At 32.7% G+C, this 20,626-nt stretch overlaps 1 protein-coding gene across 1 annotated transcript in view; it reads left to right on the plus strand.

Annotated features, from left to right (window-relative positions):
• Window positions 1-2,464: 2,464 nt before the first annotated feature.
• LOC139489028 (cGMP-dependent protein kinase 1-like) overlaps window positions 2,465-20,626 on the plus strand; it is a 110,535-nt gene continuing 92,373 nt past the window's right edge. Inside the window, exon 1 of the mRNA XM_071275079.1 lies at window positions 2,465-3,485. Coding sequence (XP_071131180.1) covers window positions 3,133-3,485 — 353 coding nt within the window. The 5' untranslated portion in view covers window positions 2,465-3,132. The remainder of the gene's footprint in view (window positions 3,486-20,626) is intronic.

Genomic DNA, 20,626 nt, shown 5'->3' on the forward strand with positions numbered 1-20,626 from the left:
TATTTTAGAAACTGTGACAGTTGTAAATCTTATTCTGAAAAATGCACGGAGAGCCAACGATTCTTTATATGAGTTATTGCCTTTTGATGGTGATTTTGATGACCTTGTAGTGTTTATTGGAGAAAAATATTGTATTTGTAATTATTAGAATTCAGATGACTGTTTAGAGGAGATATATTTGCTTTGAATATTTTGTGAATATATGTTTACGATAATACAAAATAGTCAATAAGCACGGATGTGCGATTTAAAACTTGTTAAAAAATAGGAGAAAGATACCAAAGGGACATTCAAACTCATAAGTTGAAAATAAACTAACATCGTCATGGCTAAAAAAGGACAACCAACAGACAAAAAATAGTACACAAAACACCAGATAGCAAACTAAATACTGAACAACTTCTTGAACCCCACTTAAAACTGGGGGTGATCTCAGGTGCTCCGGAAGGGTAAGCAGATCCTGTTCCACATGTGGCATCCTTCGTGTTGCTCATATTAGTACAAACTCGACAAGAAGTATATTCGGTAGGTCATATTCAGCAAATTAAATGGGCACGTGATTTGTAGTTACGACATCAGGAACATACCCGCTATCATATGTGAAACGGATGTTCCATAACAGTCAGCCATCTCGTGATGGCATCCGTAAAAGTTACGCAGGGATGAATATTAATTTGTTAGTTGCCCTCTAGAGGTCTTTGGTGGTTTTCTTTTGTCATTGAGTTGCTACTTAACGAAGTATATTTCCCCGACATCACACACAATTCTGGTTCTAAATTGCAACTTGAGTAGGACTATTGTTCAGCATATATAGTGTTATAACCAAAGAATCTCCAGTTATGCAAACAAAATCCCCACACCATTCAAAAGTCATATCAAGGCTATGCACATGTCAATACCAGTTTCAGTGTAGCATGGATAAAATGTGGGATACAATCCCGACTATGTATTGTCTGCACTTCTGTGATGAATGGCATTGTATGTCACTCACACCAATGAATTCTGAATTTCTTTGAAGTGTACCAATGAATTACAACGTATTCAGTTATGAAGGCAACATTCTGACCGAATTAACTAGTTGTTCTGTTCCGTCAGAACTATTCAACAAGATACATTGTTACGGGACTTTTTAACTAACTATTTTTTCCGGAACTTTTCGACTGCACTCGGAATAAAACAACTAGTTGGAAAGTTCCATCGGAACGAAATAACTAGTTGAAAAGTTCCGCCGGAACAAAGTAACTGACAGAACATACTGGCTGTTACATAATTACTTCAGTTAATTTAGAAATAAGAAGATGTGGTATGATTGACAATGAGACAACTCTCCAACAGAGACCGTGAATAACACAGGTCAACGACTTTTTGTACGATCTTCTATTAACTATCATAAATGGTATCGTACCTGAATGTCTTTAGTTCTAAAACCTTTTTCATTAACCTTTGAAATTCATTAAATTTACAATATCCCCATTTTGAAATAAGTGTTATTTTCAATTTGTTGTTTATGATCGTATAATTACTATTTCGACGTACACGAAAGGTTGTTCTAAAGAAACCTTCGTCAGATTGGCTTGAGACAAAATGTTTGGATACAAAACACATAAAATGTGTATAAGTAACAAACAAAAAAATCAAAAGGGTAACAGAAGTAAACAGAACAGTAAAGCAAAAATTATGATTGCATGCTAGAATCATAAAAAAAGTATTAGCAAATCACCCCCTTTCAATTGTGACATATGGGACATTCGCGCTAAACAGCTGATTCCCTCAAATATATATATATATATGTAACAAATTATTAATATTCTTAAATTTATAATTAGCTCAATCTTCTTAATTCTATAATTTAAAATTGTATATTTTGGCAGCTTCACTCTTAGTTATGAGGCAATTAGAACTGTTCAGATGTTCTGTGTTTAGTACCGTTTTCAGCTGGTTGCCTGTCTCAAGGTTGAATTGTTTTGCCTGTGGTAGTCTGTGTTTCCAGACAATCTTGACTGAGTACCGTCTTGGAAGAACATTCTTATTGGTTTCCTGGTTAAATTTTTTACGAAACATGAACTATTTGTAACTGCACGTTTAGTGGGTTAGAAATATGTGTATAGAATGCATGCTGTTAATATTACTATTGTTATATAGCGGAGAATGGTAATCCCCAAGTGTTCTTCTTGTTTCCAAACTTTATCGTTTATAAGGCTGAACATTCTACTCGTATAATGTATATTTCAAAACCCAGCCTCCCCCTTTGCATGTTTTCACATAATACTACTGCTTCGTGCATAACTATTCTTATATGAAAAGTTTAAACAGATCGTGTACGTCTTATAAACCTGCACGTAGTCCTGTATACTAATTATTATATTTTTTAAAGAAAAAAATATCAACTCAAACTTCATTTAGGCTAAGTATTAAAGCATTCTATCATTTGGTTTGTACTTTACCAACTTCAAAGTCTATCCTCAACGTTCATTTCCGTTGATAAAGATACAAACAATTAAAAGTGAATTAAATTGAAATCAATTAATTCCCTGATCATTGTAACTATTCTTTGAAATAAACAATCTTAGAGGAACGTTTTGATAAGAGGGAAATGCGCGCTGAAAATGAATTAATAATATTTTCGTTGTTGCAGAGAAATAGGGTAACTTGGAGAATATTTATCAAACCCTGCTCTCAGTAAATGATCAAGTTGATCACTATGATTAAATTTCGATTTGGCAGCAGTCAAAACTAATTTCTTTTCCTTAACCTTAAGTGATGTTGGATTTAAGAAGATTTAAAAGTTTTCGTGTAATTAAATGGTTATTTATGTACAATACGCCACAGGTAAATTAAATTTGTCCAAAAGAATGAAAGACAAGCCAAATTCGATTTACACTACCTGCCCTTGGTTGTAATCTTCAGGTCATGTGACATATGGTCGTACAAAAAATATCGGTGTATATTTCAATGTTGTAATCAGCTGTGCGTTCTCTGTACTCTGGGAAACTATTATCGTGGTCTGTTTCAACTTCAACTCGTATATTTTTGTTTGTGTATCATTATGTGAATGATAGATAAAATGGTGTGAAGGAAGTATAATTTGTATGTTAATTGTGATTATTAGTATTGTGTGTAATTTATAGTATAATGAGTTTCAAATTGAATTCAGTACGAGCTGGCTCTATGAGTCCGCCAAGAGTCGGCAGAAGCTCTGATCTGGATAATAATAATCGTAAAATGACCACCATGCATGATTTACAAATTCTGATTAAAGGAAAGGATGAAAAAATTATGGAATTACAAAAACAACTGTCCGAAAAGGACGAACACCTTCAAGAACTTCGCAGTCAGTTGGATAAATATCAAAGTGTTTTTGGTCAAACTTTTAAGCAAGTTACAAAAGGACCAAGAAAGCAAAGGGCACAGGGAATATCAGCTGAACCTCAAATGGTACAAAATCTAGTCAACCAAGTTTTCAAGAAGCACTCAAAATGTACAAGGTAGGTTACGAGACTTAATATTAATAAGACACAGATACGTCACCGCAAATTGTGATCCATCTTCTGTAGTATTCATTTATTTAAAACAGAGAATTGTCCCTTGTTCATTGTTTAAATTATTAAATTGTTTATTATTGTTTAAATGATTACTAACAACGTAACTCGTGATGATAAGCCAGTCACCTTCTTCAAATTGTATCGACAGGCTATGTGTAAACAACGGAAAATTACTCTTTTCTTTCCTACCACCTCTTAACGTATAAACACATAGTTTGTTAATTCGTACATAAATGAAGTGTATAGAAAAAAACACTTTCGTGTATTTACTCTAGTCAAGTATAAGATACAGATTTAGCAGACACTTAATTTGGCTAGTGGTTGTAATGCCTTGAATTAAGGTAAAGCAGGATTCGTCTCAGAAAAGTGTAAACATTATAAAGTCAGAATAAACTGGTATGGATACAAAACTTAGACGATATACATGTTAAATGTGTCAAAGCGAAGCCTGGGGGTATACCATTAAAACATTACAATGACGGTTTTGTTTTGGCAATGTGTGTATAAAATACAACTTTCTGATGTAATTAAAAAGGATGACTTTTTCCAATCTAATTAAAATATAGATCTCCGATTTCGTTATACTACGTTACTGATATGTAGTAACGTAGTATAACGAAATCGGAGATCTATATTTTAATTAGATTGGACTTGTTTTTCTTTACATAAATGGACTTTTATTATTTTTTTGCCAACACTGGTTTCTTTTTAAACAATCAGAATGACATTATGACTGGCCTGTACTTTATCAACCTTGTTAGTAGTAAAGATATAGTGTATGACAGGAGTGTATGTGTTGTCTTAATCGTTCCTAATAAGACAACACACACATTTTATCTGTCAAAATTTATTAAGAAAAAGGGAAAATTATTTGATCAATTTCAAACATTACAGTTTTGTTTGACACTGTCAGCTGGTTTCAGTGGTCGATTAAATTGTAATTTATTTACAACAAAATTGATTTGAACACGAATATTATGAAATGAACAAAACCAAACCAGGAATACAGTATGTGTATCAGTTCACATTCATCAATCATTCTTTTGTGAATGAATTAAATATTTTATAAACAGCTTTGAAGAATTTTGAAATTGATGATGTGTTTTACGTCGTTTTTTCGGTTGTAGAATTTAAGATTAATTACACGATTTTACAATAAATGTTATATTTGCATTATTTATAAACACATTTCACGTATTCAAAATTAATCAATATCGATACAAATTTACACAGTTGTAAAATGTATAGAAACAGAAATATATGTAAAAAAATTATTACAACAATAGTTTTGTTTGTTAGTTCGCTTTTAAAGAGTTTTTAAACTGCAGCAGTTTGTGGATACAGAACAATAAAACACAAAATTTGTAATCGGGGAATTTGCTCGACTCCGCAAAAACAATTATATGCAGACTGTTGTTCCTTTGATTGACATGTAATGAATGGTCAGTTATACGGCATATGTAACAGTTCACAAGTCACCAGATGTCCACAAAATACATGTATCATGCAGTTATTTATTGCCTAGGTCGGCGTTTTTTTTATATTTTATTTTTTGCGCTAATATTATAGTTCTAACGAGTACCGACCCTACACCCAATCCTCAAAGTCTACATTGGTTTAGGATTCTTCAAACTGAAAAAAAACGATACTTTATCATCATTCAGGCTTGGTCTGAAATATTGGTCAATTATAATTTATTGTTTTTTTTATGGGAGAAAGTAGAAAGGATTTTATAAATTCATAAATAATATGTCATATAGTGAAAAGATCTGGTCCAGTTTTAGTACATATATGCATCATACACTTATGTTAAAGTTTTAAGATACACCGATAACTATTAGTTAATAACGTTCCAACGTAGCCTTTTCAGTGTCGAAAAGGGATACAAGAATAACAAAAAGTAGTTTTTGCTTATGTATAACTAGATAACGACGACATCAAATTTGCCCCTTCTTCAAATTACTTTGCTTTTTCGTCTTACAAGACGTTCACTACTGTTTCAAAATGACTTTATTAATTAGCTTTTATGATCTTTTAAATCCATTTGAGGCATTTAACTTGTGTTTATTTTCCTTTAGTACCTTTTATCCTCAATCTTCTTCTGACATAACATAATTGTAACACTAGGTGATTTAAGGTCAAAAGATAAAATACTCATCAAGGATGTAATACTATGTTAATTTCTGTTTGACAAGATTTATATCAGTCGCCCCCTGGTCACATTTTTATTATCACGTGACCTTTGTAATTTCTTCTAAAAAGTTCCAGAAAGTGACATTCGGATACATTGTTCATTGGCAAGTGGTTAAGCATCTACTTCAAGATCGCGTTGATTTTCCTGAAGTCTCTACTTAAGAGAAAGTGTAGCTTTTCGAGAAAGCATGTATACCGTGGGAACCTCAGTTGAATTCAGGTCGAGCCGTTTCCGTCCTTATCCGAATAAGGTCAAGGTATGCTTAAATATGTATACATATAGGTCGCAAACTTGACCACAAGTCATAAATACGAGATATTCTAGCAACTGTGCCATGACGAGAGTATTAAAGACACCATTAATGTACTGAGACAATTTCTTTTACAGTCGGCCACAGTTTGCCTTTGTTCCCACAGGAGAGAGGGAGGGATTTATAAGCTAGGTCTAACAATGACGCAATCTGTATAACAAAGTATTACAAATCGTATTAATGGAGCTAGCTATTGCACTCAGATGAAATTCATGTAGTCGCAAATATTAAGAAACAACACACCCAAAGTATGACTATTTGATATGAAATCTTGGCATAGCTCTAATATCGGTGACTGCACCTTATAGAAGTTGGTATTTTACCAGACTTACAAGAACCTTAACGACTGTGCTTCATTTTGAAGGTTTAAAACGTCGTAATATGCATGACCTACATGTACCATTAACAAGTCCGACCTGTGACTGTAATTCGCAAACCTGACGATTGTTTTTCCCCAAGTCGCTAGTCAATATTGTATATGTATATTTAACATTTGAATGTCCTGGAGTTTTACTGTGATACATGTCACTTTTGTATATAAACACATCATCTCTTGACAATTTGTGAACAAATATTTTGATTGTAATGTTTAAACTGATTGTGATTCAAGATGTTAGGACTGATTACGCTTTAAGAAACCATTTAAAACTTTAACACTGTATAAAACGGAGGATAATGATTTTCAAACAAGATTGTTAAGTTTAGAGGAAATGTGGTTGTTTGTTTATATCAAGCACTTGTCAATAAAAGCGACTATATATACAAATACAATTTATAAATATCTTCATTCGAATATAGAATGGTTTACCGTTCATCTTCATGATGTTCATGGTTTTGTGCAACTGTTACAGCAAGCAAAGTGTTATTTTAATTAATCTTTAAGTTATACATAATAAAAACAATTTATTATCTGGCGATCCGTTTCTGTTCAAATTTCTAAGGTGCAACACAATTTTTTTAGAGTGTTTATAGTTGAAAGATTTTGTGGTTTGCTTTGTAAAATTTCAGGAACTTTTCAATGAGTCAATAATATTACTCCAAATTTAAGATAAGGGAATTTTTTGTTGTTCTTAATAATATTCATATCCGTTTTGGAAATAAAGTATGCCGTCAAAATGAGTGATACGTATTCGGCACTAGTCACACTTGTGGCAGTGTTCCTAGAATATTTAAGGTCTTTCCTCTCCGCGAGGAAAGACCTTATTGTTTTTCTCCTGTTTTTTTTTTTTTTTTTTTTTTTTTTTTTTTTTTTTCATCCAGCATTTGTTTGACATGGCCTCCCCTCGTTTCTATTGGAGTTATCAAGACCAAATATGGACCATCGGTAGACCTCATCATGAAGTATTACCAGATGAGGCTGTGTAGGATTTCGTCATCCCCTTTAGAAGTTATCTCCCTTTTATTGGTTTTTTTCGACATGGCCCCCCCTCGTTGTTTTTAAAGATATCATGACCTTATTTGGACAAAAGTTAGATCTCATCATGATGTGTTACCATATGAGGCTGCTACGGATTTCATCATTCTCTGTGAGAGTTACGTTCCCTTCAAGCAATTTCATTCTTTTACATTTTTCTCAAAAAGTATTCAAGATAGAATCGATTTGAAAACGGCAACATGTACAAGACCAGATGGCAATGATAATAAACATATACAATCATTTTGTTGTTAACCCTTATAAGGAGTTATTTCCCTTGAAAAAATATACACAATTTTTGAAAAATTGTATCTCGAGAACCGGAAGTCGTAAAGACTTGGGACCTACACCAATAATCTTAAATTCATGTGACCTTTAATTTGCACCCAAGGTCAAAGGTCACCGAGTGCAAAAAAAAATTACGCTGCAATTTCAAGCTTTCATATTAAGAAAACGATAAGAGTTTGCTGCATACTTACAGCGTATAAAATGTTCCTCTCGACGAGCTCTACATTTTATACTCTGAGCTCAAAAGAGTCCGACTGTCTGTTCAAAAGTTACGACGGGATGATTCTTAAAAGTATAGTATTGTGTGTATATCTTTTTAAAGGTAACAGATATCAACCTACTATAAACTGCAAACTAAAGATGATCAGTAGTTCAAGACCTTCAATTTGAGGTCAATGTCAGGTCATGATGAAATTTCACCTTGACCTTCACATTATACTATGACCTTGCCTTGTGACATTTGAAAGGTCAAGTGGTCCTGAGTTGAATGGTGATAGTCCCATGTCTCTACGACTTCCGGTTCTCAAGTTTTGTATTGCATCATATATTTGATGATTAATTGTGACCTTGGTGAACTTTGAAATTGTCCAAATTCTTTTTCTATAATGTTGTCCTTCAACTGTAGATCATTTATCATTTAACAGATTTGAGGTATCTATTGTCGTTTTAGAGATAATGCAGTTTCAAGTTTTGCGAGCGGAGGCATGTATTTCTGAATCATCAAGAGCTTACCACTTAAAATGTTTTAGAAATTGAAGAGGTTGACATAGTTATATGTTTGACCAAATACCAAAAACATTCCATGGAAAAAAACACCAAAAAATCAATTTGAAATTTTCATGTTTTGCATTGACTTTGTAAGTTTCATAACGTCTATTTATATAGTTGATATTGCATCATTATTTGCACTTTGTCAAATGGGGTCATCTGATATATCAAATTGAAGGTCTTAATAAACTCTACTTGAAAATGAAAAATTTAAACCCCCTTTTCATCCAAGGGGGAAGGGTGGGGTCATTGAGTGCAAACATTCAAATTTCTCAGATGGTAAGGTTGTCGCATATCAAATGAAAGAACATAAAGCGTACATTTCAAATTTCAAATTGACGTCTCCCAAAAATGGGTTGGATGGGGTCATTGAGTGCAAAAAATAAATGTTCTTTTAAGGTAGGGTTGTTGTATATCAAATGAAAGGTCATGATGTGTACATTTGAAATATCAAATTCCCGACCTCCAAAAATTAGTTGGATAGGGTAATTAAGTGCAAAAATCAAACTTTCTAGAACATGGTGTTGTCGCATATCAAATGAAAGCTCATCTACTCTGTTCCATATATCATAATTCCGATCTCAAAAATGTAGGCGGATGAGGTCATTAAATGTAAAAAGCGAAAAGTTTCAGAAGGTATGCTTGTCGTATATCAAACGAAAGGTCGTACAAAGTACAATACGAAAACATCACTTTTACAGGAAAGACCTTTCAATTGTTTTACAAACAATTGAGATACTAGTTATCAATTAATCTTCTTCTGTAAAATACATTTTTTATTTTAAAAATTCCCAGCTTGAGTTTCATTGGATAAACTCAGTTTAAAATTATTAACGTAATACAAATGACTGTAGCTTAAACCTTTGAATGACATATTACAAAAGTGGTAGCAACAATTTTTTTTTTCAATTACAATGACTTTCAAGGGCTTACACTGTTTCAAGCACCTACTATGGTCATCCAGTTGTTTTCAAATTTTTAAGTATTCTGTTGTTATTCCGTTGAAGTACGTGGATATCAATGACCTTTGGAAATCACGGTGCAAAGGTACTTGCAATGTCGAAACATTTTTTCTGTTTATATGCAAGCAAAATATCTGAATAGCTATCATTCCGCTGCTAATTCAACATCAGATATTTTGAATAGTCAATTCGCTAATGAAATAAACAACACATTAAGTGTACTTGATGTATGACTGATAATAATTTCGACTCTATAATAATTTTGCCTATCAATTTTGGTTAAAAGTCAAATGGTAAAAATGGTTGTATGTTGGCTAGTTAATGTGCAGTTGTAAATATTATGTCACATTCAGGACGAAACGTTAAATTCTTAGTAAGGGAGGAGCGAAAATATCAAAGGGACAGTCAAACTCATAGATCGAAAACAAACTAACAACGCTATGACTAAAACAGAAAGAGACAACAGAACAGTGCACAAAATACAATGTAGAAAACTAAAGACTAAGCAACATGAACCGTACCAAAAATGGGTGTGATCTCAGGTTTTCCGGAAGGGTAACCAACAATGTAGAATACGAAAATCGACTGAGAGAATGGCGGACAAAGTTTTGACAGCCGCTAATTGCATTAAGTGAGGATCAGGCAATATGGGTACTTAAAGTTGGTCATTGATTAAGACTAACCGTCCGCTGATGTAAACAAAACAAAAACAGAGAAATCTCATATACTACCATTATGTGTTGGTAAACTGTGACCTTACCCTCTCCTTCAAACATAAATTAACACTTTTCAGTTATCAGACAGGACAACTGGTTTTACGTCAGACTCCTCCAGGGGGAAACTTTACAAAATTGACGCTATTTAGGTTTATGAGTAACTGGTAGACTATTTACAGACATATTTGAACGTCATATTCTTAATCGTATAGGTATCATTATCAGTTAAATTACATGGTCGGAAATATACAAAGAGGTAGCAATTCATTCTTTCTTTCTTGAGTGCTTACAAGTATCTTGATAAAATGAATACAAGAATCATTTCAAGTGCTCAGTAAATACAAATTTAAAGCTATATCTGTTAAATTGTTAAAATAAACATTTAGAAAATGACTCTTCTGTGGTGTATTTCTGATACCGGAGTAAATAAAACTTCATGAAACCACTAATTATCTTGGATTATTTGATAAAATTCCTTTATCATGGAGTGGTTTTAAGTCTATGGTCTATTTAATTAGGTATAATACTTAAAGAAATGAATTAAGATTGCACAATAGTTACCGATAAGTTTTGAGAAGCAATTCTCAACTTGTTTTACGATTTACGTGTATTTGTAAATTCCCTATGTATTTGGGGCTATGTCATGCTTTTAAAATATATTTTACCAGATTTAATTCACAAAAAGACAGACCAATTTTATCCCCTGCAGTCGTATGTACAAACATATGGGATCAATGCAAAGGCGTATAGTTCAGATCGTGCAGCTAGATGTATTGTTTCATCTGAAAAGTAACACAGCCTCGTCTATTGTAAAAACTTAAGAATTATTCTAATTTGTATTACGTTCAAGATTTTACTGATGAAAATCAGGAGTTTTGTTGTCCTTGTTATGTAGTGCACTAGCCTATACTTTTTGTTTTAGATTTCTAAAATGTTGGTTTGGGATGTTTTGGTTTTGATTAAATTGATTTTCCAAATTTGGAATAAATTCTACCTAATTTCAGGTAAATGTCATTGTTTCTATTAGGTGCTACCCATATACGATTTACTTTTATGATATGGGAATATTTAATTATTATTTTTTTTGGGGGGGGGCATGATCCGTAAATTGTTTAAGGGATAGAAATAGTTACTTTGTAATACTGGAATATAATATAATTAATTGCTTTCAGTATTTGTCAAATCCCTTTTAAATAAGGCAAAATGGGTATCCAGAGGCGGATTTAGGGGGGGGGGGGCAGGGGGCCCGGCCCCCCCCCCCCCCCTTTTTGGGAAAAAATTTAATTGCTTATATAGGGAATCACTGAACCGTGACTGGAGCGGGCCCCCTCTTAGGTCAGTCAGTGGGCCCCCACTTATGAAAATTTCTGGATCCGCCACTGGTATCAAACCTTTGCCAATTGTATAATTCACAATACCTGGTTGTTGGGCGACAATAACATACATTTCTTAGTAAGTATATTATTATTAATGACTGAAGACTATATCTGCCTAATATGAACATTAATATGTATGTGTATCTATTATTTATCTTGAATTATGGGTAAAACATACTGAACTTCTTTCGCTGTCCAATTAATATGTAAATTAACATGTACAAATACTGCAGTATATCAACATATATAGACACAGAAGAAATCTAGGTCAACTTCATATTTCTACTTCAAAGTTGTGTACGATTGAATTTCCTTTTTAATGTACCTTCCATTGTTAATTGCTGCACCTGATATGCATAAATCTTCATGCTATGGACGGTGCAACCGAAGATTAATAACAACACAATATTATCTCGTTATCATTTAGATACGATGAAAGCTCAATTAAACAATAAGTACGTTTCATAGTCACTATATTCTTTGTATAAGGTTGCCATCAAATACTTAGTTTTCTATTTTCGATGGATAAATAACAAAAATACCCGTATTGTCTTCGTTAAAAGCAACAAGAAAGTTACTGAAGTGTTTTAGTTCAACCGTGAGATGGTTGATTTTTGTATGCAAACCAATACCAGGATTGATTTTGGTTTTCTATGCGAAAAAGCAAAAAGGTTGGTGAAGTGATCCGGCCATGCGAACATTTAATTTGGTTGGTTTTAAATCGATGAGAACAGATTCATTTGTAGATGTGGTGTTCTATGTGAATCGATAATTTAGTTGGTTTGATGTTCTATACCGAATCGATAATTTGGTAGGTTTGATGTTCTGTGTGATTCGATAATTATCGGTCGGTTTGATATTCTATCCGAACCGATAATTTGGTTGGTTTGATGTTCTATGCGAATCGATAATTTGGTTGGTTTGATGTTCTATGCGAATCGATAATTTGGTTGGTTTGATGTTCTATGAGAATCGATAATTTGGTTGGTTTGATGTTCTATGCGATCCAATCATTTAATTCTGAATAGCAATCAACCTTTTTTTTTTTATCAGATTGCAAAGAACACTAATTTATATGTCTGCATACACACTTCAACAATTTCTAGTTTGCACTTTTAATGTATTGGAATCTTGAACATACATACTTTTGTAGTTCGCCTGATCTTGAGCCTATACGAATTAACAAACTCTGCTTCTTTCAAAACTATAACCGCGGTGGTATCTTAAATATTCGTGTTGGTAGATTCTCTATTCGATACTAAACAAACATATCAACTACTTATTTTATAATAAAGATATCCACGAGTGTAATATTGATAAATGATATGTGAACTGAACTATTTTTTTATCTAGTTACATGGGGTGCAAAATACCGTTGTTACGAAATTAAAATTAAAATTGATAATCTAATATCATTTTGACGTAAACGATGTATTTTGGTTGAAAGGTAAAGGTGTAGTGAGTGATATGGTTTGAGGGAAGGGGTGGAGTGACAGTCACGCTAACGGTGCTTCAAAGACGACGAGAGGTTGTTATTTAAACTTCGTATTTCGTCATAATTTGCATGTTACATGCATATTTAGAAATGAACATACAGCAAACTATCGGAAAATATAGGATGTTACAATAAAAAGAGATATCAATTAATTAATATTATCAGTATTTGGCTCATAAAATCATCATGATGTGGTTTGAAAACAACATGTTTTTGTTCCTATTATAGTGTGATGACGTACACACTTATATAAGTGATTTGTAAGTTAAACATTTCAAAACAAATTACCAAAAGCTACATTTTTGTTCAAACTTGATGACTATTGTCTGCGGGGAATTCGCATAATGTTGGTCGCACCTTCGAAAATACATCGATCCAAACACAATCATCATATTTCATCTTTCCCTTTTCTGGTTTAACTTCATACAACATAAGTAAATTTCCATGAATTTAATAAACACAAAACAAACAAAAAACTAAACATCAGCGAAATATATCTGCCCGTTAATTTGATGTATTCTTGTTTTTATGTCTGGTGTTTTAGTGGTTGGAAATTTTTTGACATTTTTTATTTTTAAAAACAAATTTACGATGAAGGATTATGTTGGGTCAGACATTGAAACGATGTCATGTTATTATTGACCTAAAATACCAAATTCTAGGAATACTCAGTTTCTTGAGGAAAAGTATACGCTGAATTTGACTAGTGTTTCCTGTGATTTACATACGATACTGATGTCACGTGACCACTTATTACTTATTTCATTGAAAAGGAGCGAATATGTGATATGATTAAAATCACTAAACTTGTGAACAAATATTAATATGTTTAAACGGAACAAATAAATCGAAATTAAATTACACAAAACTTGTGTAATGATTGATAAACACATTATCGGGTCTTAGTTGGGTTCTTTAATTTATACAGTTTATTTACAAATCCTTGTTAAAAACATAAAGCATATTTACAAATACTCGGTTAAGTTGCCTGTCTGTAGCATTTGGTAAATTTACAAATTTATTGTTAAAGTTGCTTGAGACAAAGAGACAACTCTCCATCCTAGTCACTATGTATAAAAAGTTAACCATTATAGGTCGAAGTACGGCCCTCAACACGGAGACTTGCCTCACACCGAACAACAACCTATAAAGCCCCCCCCCCCCCCCCCCCCCCCCAAAAAAAACATAAACAAAACAAATACGACTTTTGTATAACAATTCTCACAGGAGAAACAACGATCTAATCTAATATAAAAGAGGGAACTAGAAAAGGAACAAATGAAATAAATGAACATGTTTCACATTTTTATTACCTATAATTTTACATATAAACTACTGTTTGGTGCTAAAAATTCGCCGTCTTCTCAATTGGTTGTACTTCAAGCACTTTCCTTTCTCTCGATAAAACCACTTTCCTTTCTCTCGATAAAACCACTTTCCAGTCCCTCAAAATTAATAAGCTTTTAATAAAAACATTACTTTTAGGGAGCTACCATTTGATTTTTAGTTTTTTAGTTTATCCTGACTTTTTTTTTACCTAAATTGTCGTCCTGACTTTTTTTTTTTGGCAATTGTCTCATCCTGCCTTTTTTTTTAATCAAAACTCCTGTCCTGCCTATTTTTTTCAAATTTCATTCTAGCCACCCCCCCCCCCCCCCCCCCATAAAAATCAAATGGTAGCTCCCTTACTATATAACGTCCTGGATATGAATAATGCAATTTATTTTTGTCACCGCGTGGACGCTGAGCATCGATAAAAAAAAAAAAACCAAGTATATATAGTTTTCTTATGAACCGTTGGAAGATAAGCGTGTAGCAACAGTTGTGCTTTCTTCTGTATCAAAGTTATTTGATAAATGTAATTTCAAGACAATATGCTTTCATCTGGATTGACCCCATATCTTTCTTTTCAAAATAATTCGAATACTAAAAGCCTAATAAATTATATAAGTTAATCTTATCAGGAACAATCTCCGGGGATCTATTTATATAGGTATTTCAAGATTTCGTTTGAACTGTTTGCACCTTTTGACTATATTCAATTTTGCACATTACATACATGTACTAAACCAGGACTTCTTTGGTGTTGTCGGCACGAGTATGTTACGTGGTCGCTTGTACTGATACAAAATGAACCTCCATGAAATTAGTTCACGTTTTTTCTATCTCGAGATAAATCTTAGAGCACGATCAACAAAGTGTCCCTACTGAAGGTCAGTTTATAGTGTTATGTTGTCACTACAAGCAGGATATAGTGCATTTGACGATTAAAGAGCACACGTTAAGTATCAAATGACTTGAATTGAGAAATGTAAACCAAAATTCGACAAGTTTGAAGTGCATTTCCGGGTGTACTCTGCTAGGAACGCACAAAACTTGGCGATGTGAAAAAGATGGGGATATAAAAAGAAAGTCCTTATATCGCCAAAGTGTTTAGTGATCCGTAGGTATCACACTATGAAAGACTACAAGTACACAACCAGTGATGCTAAAAATGAATCAAGCATGCATACATTATTAAACATTAAACATAGTGAATGTTATGCCTTTGGAAAGCTGTCCTGCATTCAGTTGGAACCTAAATGAATGCACAGACCATGTGTATAACATTGCTGAACCCTGACTCTTTATGTGTCTGTCATTGCACAATGTCCATGTGTCTGTCATGGATTCACACTTCAACATGCAGGTTCATTTGCCAATCATGGTTAAACCTTGTCGCATGATTGTGTGTTTGCCATAGTTAAACCTCGCTGTATATGTTCGTTTGTCTGTCTCAAATCATGAACCGTCAGTGGTTTTCTTTTGTATCTTATTTTAGTGCTTATTATCACTGAGGAAATTTGGTAATGACGACACATTGGTAGTTTCTGCTAAATTCACTATGACTCAGTTATAAACATCATGTGATATTGTACACATGTGTATTGTTGACCTGATGCATATGTCGACCTTGATATTAACTTTGATTTTTGGTGTGGTTTGGTTGCTCTCTCGTATTTTTAGACAAATTCTCCTCTTTTGGTCATTACTTTGAAATTACTCAAGAGTAATTATAAATATTCTAATTTAACATTGTGCAAGCCTACCACACTACATGTTTGAGATTATGATGCTAAATATAGAAACATTTTAATTACAAAGGATAGTAAGGAATGACTGTATGAGTAGCACATATGCAAATGAATTGAAATTATTAAAAATCTAAAATGACAGATTTATTAATACACGTTTTTATTTCATCTAGAGACAAAACAACATTAATGAAATTCTTATACAACTTGTATTTCCGCTTGTCATGTTAATGACATGGTTTTAAAAGTAAATACATTCATGTTAAGTGCACGAATTACAACTTATATGAAGAAAAAAGAAAAACACAATAATTTGTGATAGAAAGGAAAAGCCCTGATCATTTTCGATTCGTTATCATTAGTATATTTTAGACGTGTAAACAGACAAAAGAAAATTGTGCGTTCGTAGCAGCGCTAATGATCGTAAAGAACAATTAATACTCCCAAAACATCTTTTTTAGTCTATTTATTGCAAGATGTATTTGAAAACAATGCATGTGGCAAATTAAAGGATGCCAAGAAATCTTATAGAGGGTATACAATGTATTTGATTTACATCGAACAAATAAAAGGTCATGAAAATGTATAGTATAAATCGCAATGCATCTTGGTTTTTTTGTTGTATAAACATTTTAAGCAATGATTACCGTATTTTGTAAGAAACGAAACAGTTAGTTCAATTTACAAACTTTATTTCATTCATATCACTCTTATATGCACTCTTCTTGGCGCCAAAAACTTGTACATGAGACGACCATGAACTCTTCTTGTTCTTATGTTAGGGGTCAAAGGTGAAGGTCACAACTATAGTTCGGAGATTTGAAAATGTAGGCATCGTCAAGCCCGCAATATCACGTTCAATCTAATTCACGTAATATCCATACATGACCATGTGGAGATTCAAAATCTTATGTTGACTGATTTCAAGGCACAAGTTCAAGGCCACAAAATGCAAAAGGAAACTTGTAGACATCTACGATTTCTACTAGTATTTACCTCTGGACGTTAAGCAACCAATAATCAATCAATCAACAAATCGATTTCTATTATTGTCATTAATCTTCGTCAAACATAGTCATATTTATGCGTTACTGTTTATGAGAAACCTTTTTGTAAGGTCAAGGTCAGAAGTAAGATTTTAGTCTAGTAATACGATTAAAGCATCAATATTCACAAAACCCGAAAGAACACCATAAACACCATTTCGGTCCACTAGAGTATTCTGATTCATTTCCCATACCCCATCGGTAATTGGTCAATTTAGAACATAACTTTTATAATACGGATTTAATAGATATTCACTATGATATTGATAAAATATATTTTGCTAATTTGTTTTAAATTGACTGGAAATTGCTTCATTACGTAAACGATTATTAATTATCTTGCTTTAAGCGAAACATTCCAACATGTATTCTTCATTTTAATGGCATAGAAATATTAGAACCGAGGTTAATATATAGGCCATAGGAATGTAGCCGAAAGATACTCAAATAATAATATTAAAAGTTCCCTCTTCGTACATTGAACGTCTGTATTTGCCTACTTTCAAAGTGAGTTTTATCACAATTCTAGACTCATTGGTTCAGAGATTAAGGGGAGAATTCCCATGACAGATTTGTAGTTTCCTTATATTACTTGAGTGAACGATGCAGATCCGGTTTTTATCAATAAAATTCAATCATAGAGAACGTGTAAAGATTAAGTCCTTTGGTCATAGCATCTGAAGATCCTATTTTTTTAAATGATTGTGATATTGATGATATCTGGAATATAGTTTCCAAAGAAAGTAGAGTCATAATTTTATCTCTATCAATGTTGCAAACCTCGCACTGTCCTGTAGTCATTCCAGTGAGTTGATATATGGTGGACTTTTAAAACATACTGTTGAGCAAAACATATATTTAGTTACTTAACCCAAACAGTAAAGAACAGATAAGATACTATAGTATATCCCCTAAGTATTCCCTTTGCATGGGTGGCGTTGACGTATGCCCATAGCTCCTTTTATTTGATGTCAGCGGGCAGAATACTTGTTAATGATAATTTGAAATTGATGATATTCTATAATGATATTCTACATTCATGTTGATATTTACGAATTATTAACAGTTCACAATGTTTTATACAATTAAGTCTAAAAGTGCACTTTTTGACAGTAAAGTGCAATTGATTTAGTATCAACATATTATTTGAATATTTAAAGTGAAAATGATTTTTAATAATCTTTTGTATACTATCTGTAAGTAATTCCCATGGTCTGGTTTTCATATCAGTACACCAAGAAGTAATCGCTTATATGTCGAGCGTAAAATTGAACAGACTATGATTTCGTATCTGTAGGGTAGTGCTTAGATGTAGTTTTACAACTAATGGCAGTGTTAGTGTGGAAAGCAAATTGGACCACACAAGGAGGAAGGGCTTTTTACACGATATGTTTTACTCGCAGGGGCAACATATTAAAGTTGTCAATTCGTACAGGAAATTGAGTGTTAAAAGGTTCGCTCCGGATTAACAAGACTGATGAAGATTTCTCCCAAAATTCTTTTGAAGTTATTCTCGCTCGGCATATCTCTACATGCTTCGTTTTGTTAATTAAACTGTTCCTACTACCTTCACCACACTTACATATACATTTTAGATGGTGTATTATTCTTTAAAGCAAATTCATTCACCTAAAAATTAAGTTACTTGTCAGTTGGATACAAATCTGTTAAGAATAAAACCACTTGGTTTCATATTTAATTGAAAATTTGGTATCAATATCAACAAGATTTCGTTTTATCTTTTGATAATAGAATTTTAATATTGTTATTGATACTTTAACAAATATTCATTTAAAATTTGACAAGATCAAAAACGAAACAGATACAATGTATTACTTGCCGTTTTAAATGGTTTAACTTAAACATTGTCCTAAAGTGGTTCATTAAATCAGAGTATACATTCTGCAGGTGTGCATGTGGTGAAAAGCTACAGGGAATTGATTGTTAAATACATTTCATACTTTTTTTATTTTCTCATTTTACAAAATTTGCGATTAAGATCTTTGTTCATTTTTTAATCACTAAGTACAATGACGTTGCATCTTTGATATGAAATAGAACAGTGCATGTCAGACAGTGCTAGGAGGGACAGCCGAGGCACGAAATAACCTCATATCAAAAAAATTGAAGATGGGCTCTTTGTTTCACATTAGCTACGTCATGGCGTAAAATTTTGAATATACAATTAAGTTTCCGTGATGTAGAAAAAGGGGGGTACTTGGTGACCATACTTCATCTACAGTTACCACTAGGTTATCAGCACTTGATTTACCGTTACGGGATATATGTGTCATAACTGACCTCCGAATACGTTGGTGACGATTTCAGAAACCCACTCAAAGTTAAACGGAATGTACATTATTACTGAGATATCGTTAAACCATTTAGAAGAGATTACATCGTAGGTGCCTTTGCTAATGGTATGGGAAATGCAGATAGCTGCAAAATATAAACATTCTGTGCACGACAACAAATTTGTTATTTAATTATATACACTTCGGTCCATTTCTCTTTGAAACGGTATTTGCAGTATATCATAATGAACCAAAACCTAATAAAGTCGCTCATAATATATACATTAATAACGAAAGAAATTCATTTCATTTTCTAATAAATTGCCGTTTAATAACTACTTGTGTAAATATTTTACACATAAATCTAGATAATCCGGACGTCTTTCATTTCGTTCCCGACCTTTGGTTTTTAGCTAAATGTATTATAGTTTTGCTACCATTGGCACCTGATATGGTCAAATATTAGGATCGATTTCATTGAATGTTTTCGTTTGCCGAATGCAATAAATCGTGTAATTATGAATGTTATCGCCTCGTGTGATAATAACTGAAAGAACTTGGTGTACTTGCTATTTGTTTTTCGAAAAGTTTCTATAACTTTTTCACCTCGTAAAGAAGCGATTTGATTTCAGTTTTGACAAGCGATCTTTCATGTTTTGAAAAACTGAAGTATTTGATGTTTTAGTGATACAACAGCTTGTAAATGTTATAGCATGTTCATGTATTGTTTCTCTTGATCATAATTTATTAATATCTATGTTAAAACAAGAGTTATGCAACTACTTTCTATTGATAATACCTATTTTGTTGTACTTTATTGATTTTTAAAAGCACATTTGAAAAGTTGCCGTATTTAAAGTAAAAGAACTATTTAAATAAAAACCATCAACAATAACCGTGTTTTCATTAATTTGACATAGGGGAAGAGAGCCTATATGTCGAAATAAAAGGAATTTAATATATATTATAATAATACATTCAGGAATGCAAGAGGAATTTCTGTAAAATATAATGCACACATAGTTATCAGTGGTACCTTTAATAATGTATAACCAAAGTTGCATTTACGTCAGTATCAATTTAAGATCCAAACTAGTTTGTGGTAGGATAGTACTGCTGGCAAAGGTGTAAGGACCTCAACTCGGAG

The sequence above is a fragment of the Mytilus edulis genome, chromosome 9, assembly GCF_963676685.1.
Source record: "Mytilus edulis chromosome 9, xbMytEdul2.2, whole genome shotgun sequence".
Taxonomy (NCBI): Eukaryota; Metazoa; Mollusca; class Bivalvia; order Mytilida; family Mytilidae; genus Mytilus; species Mytilus edulis.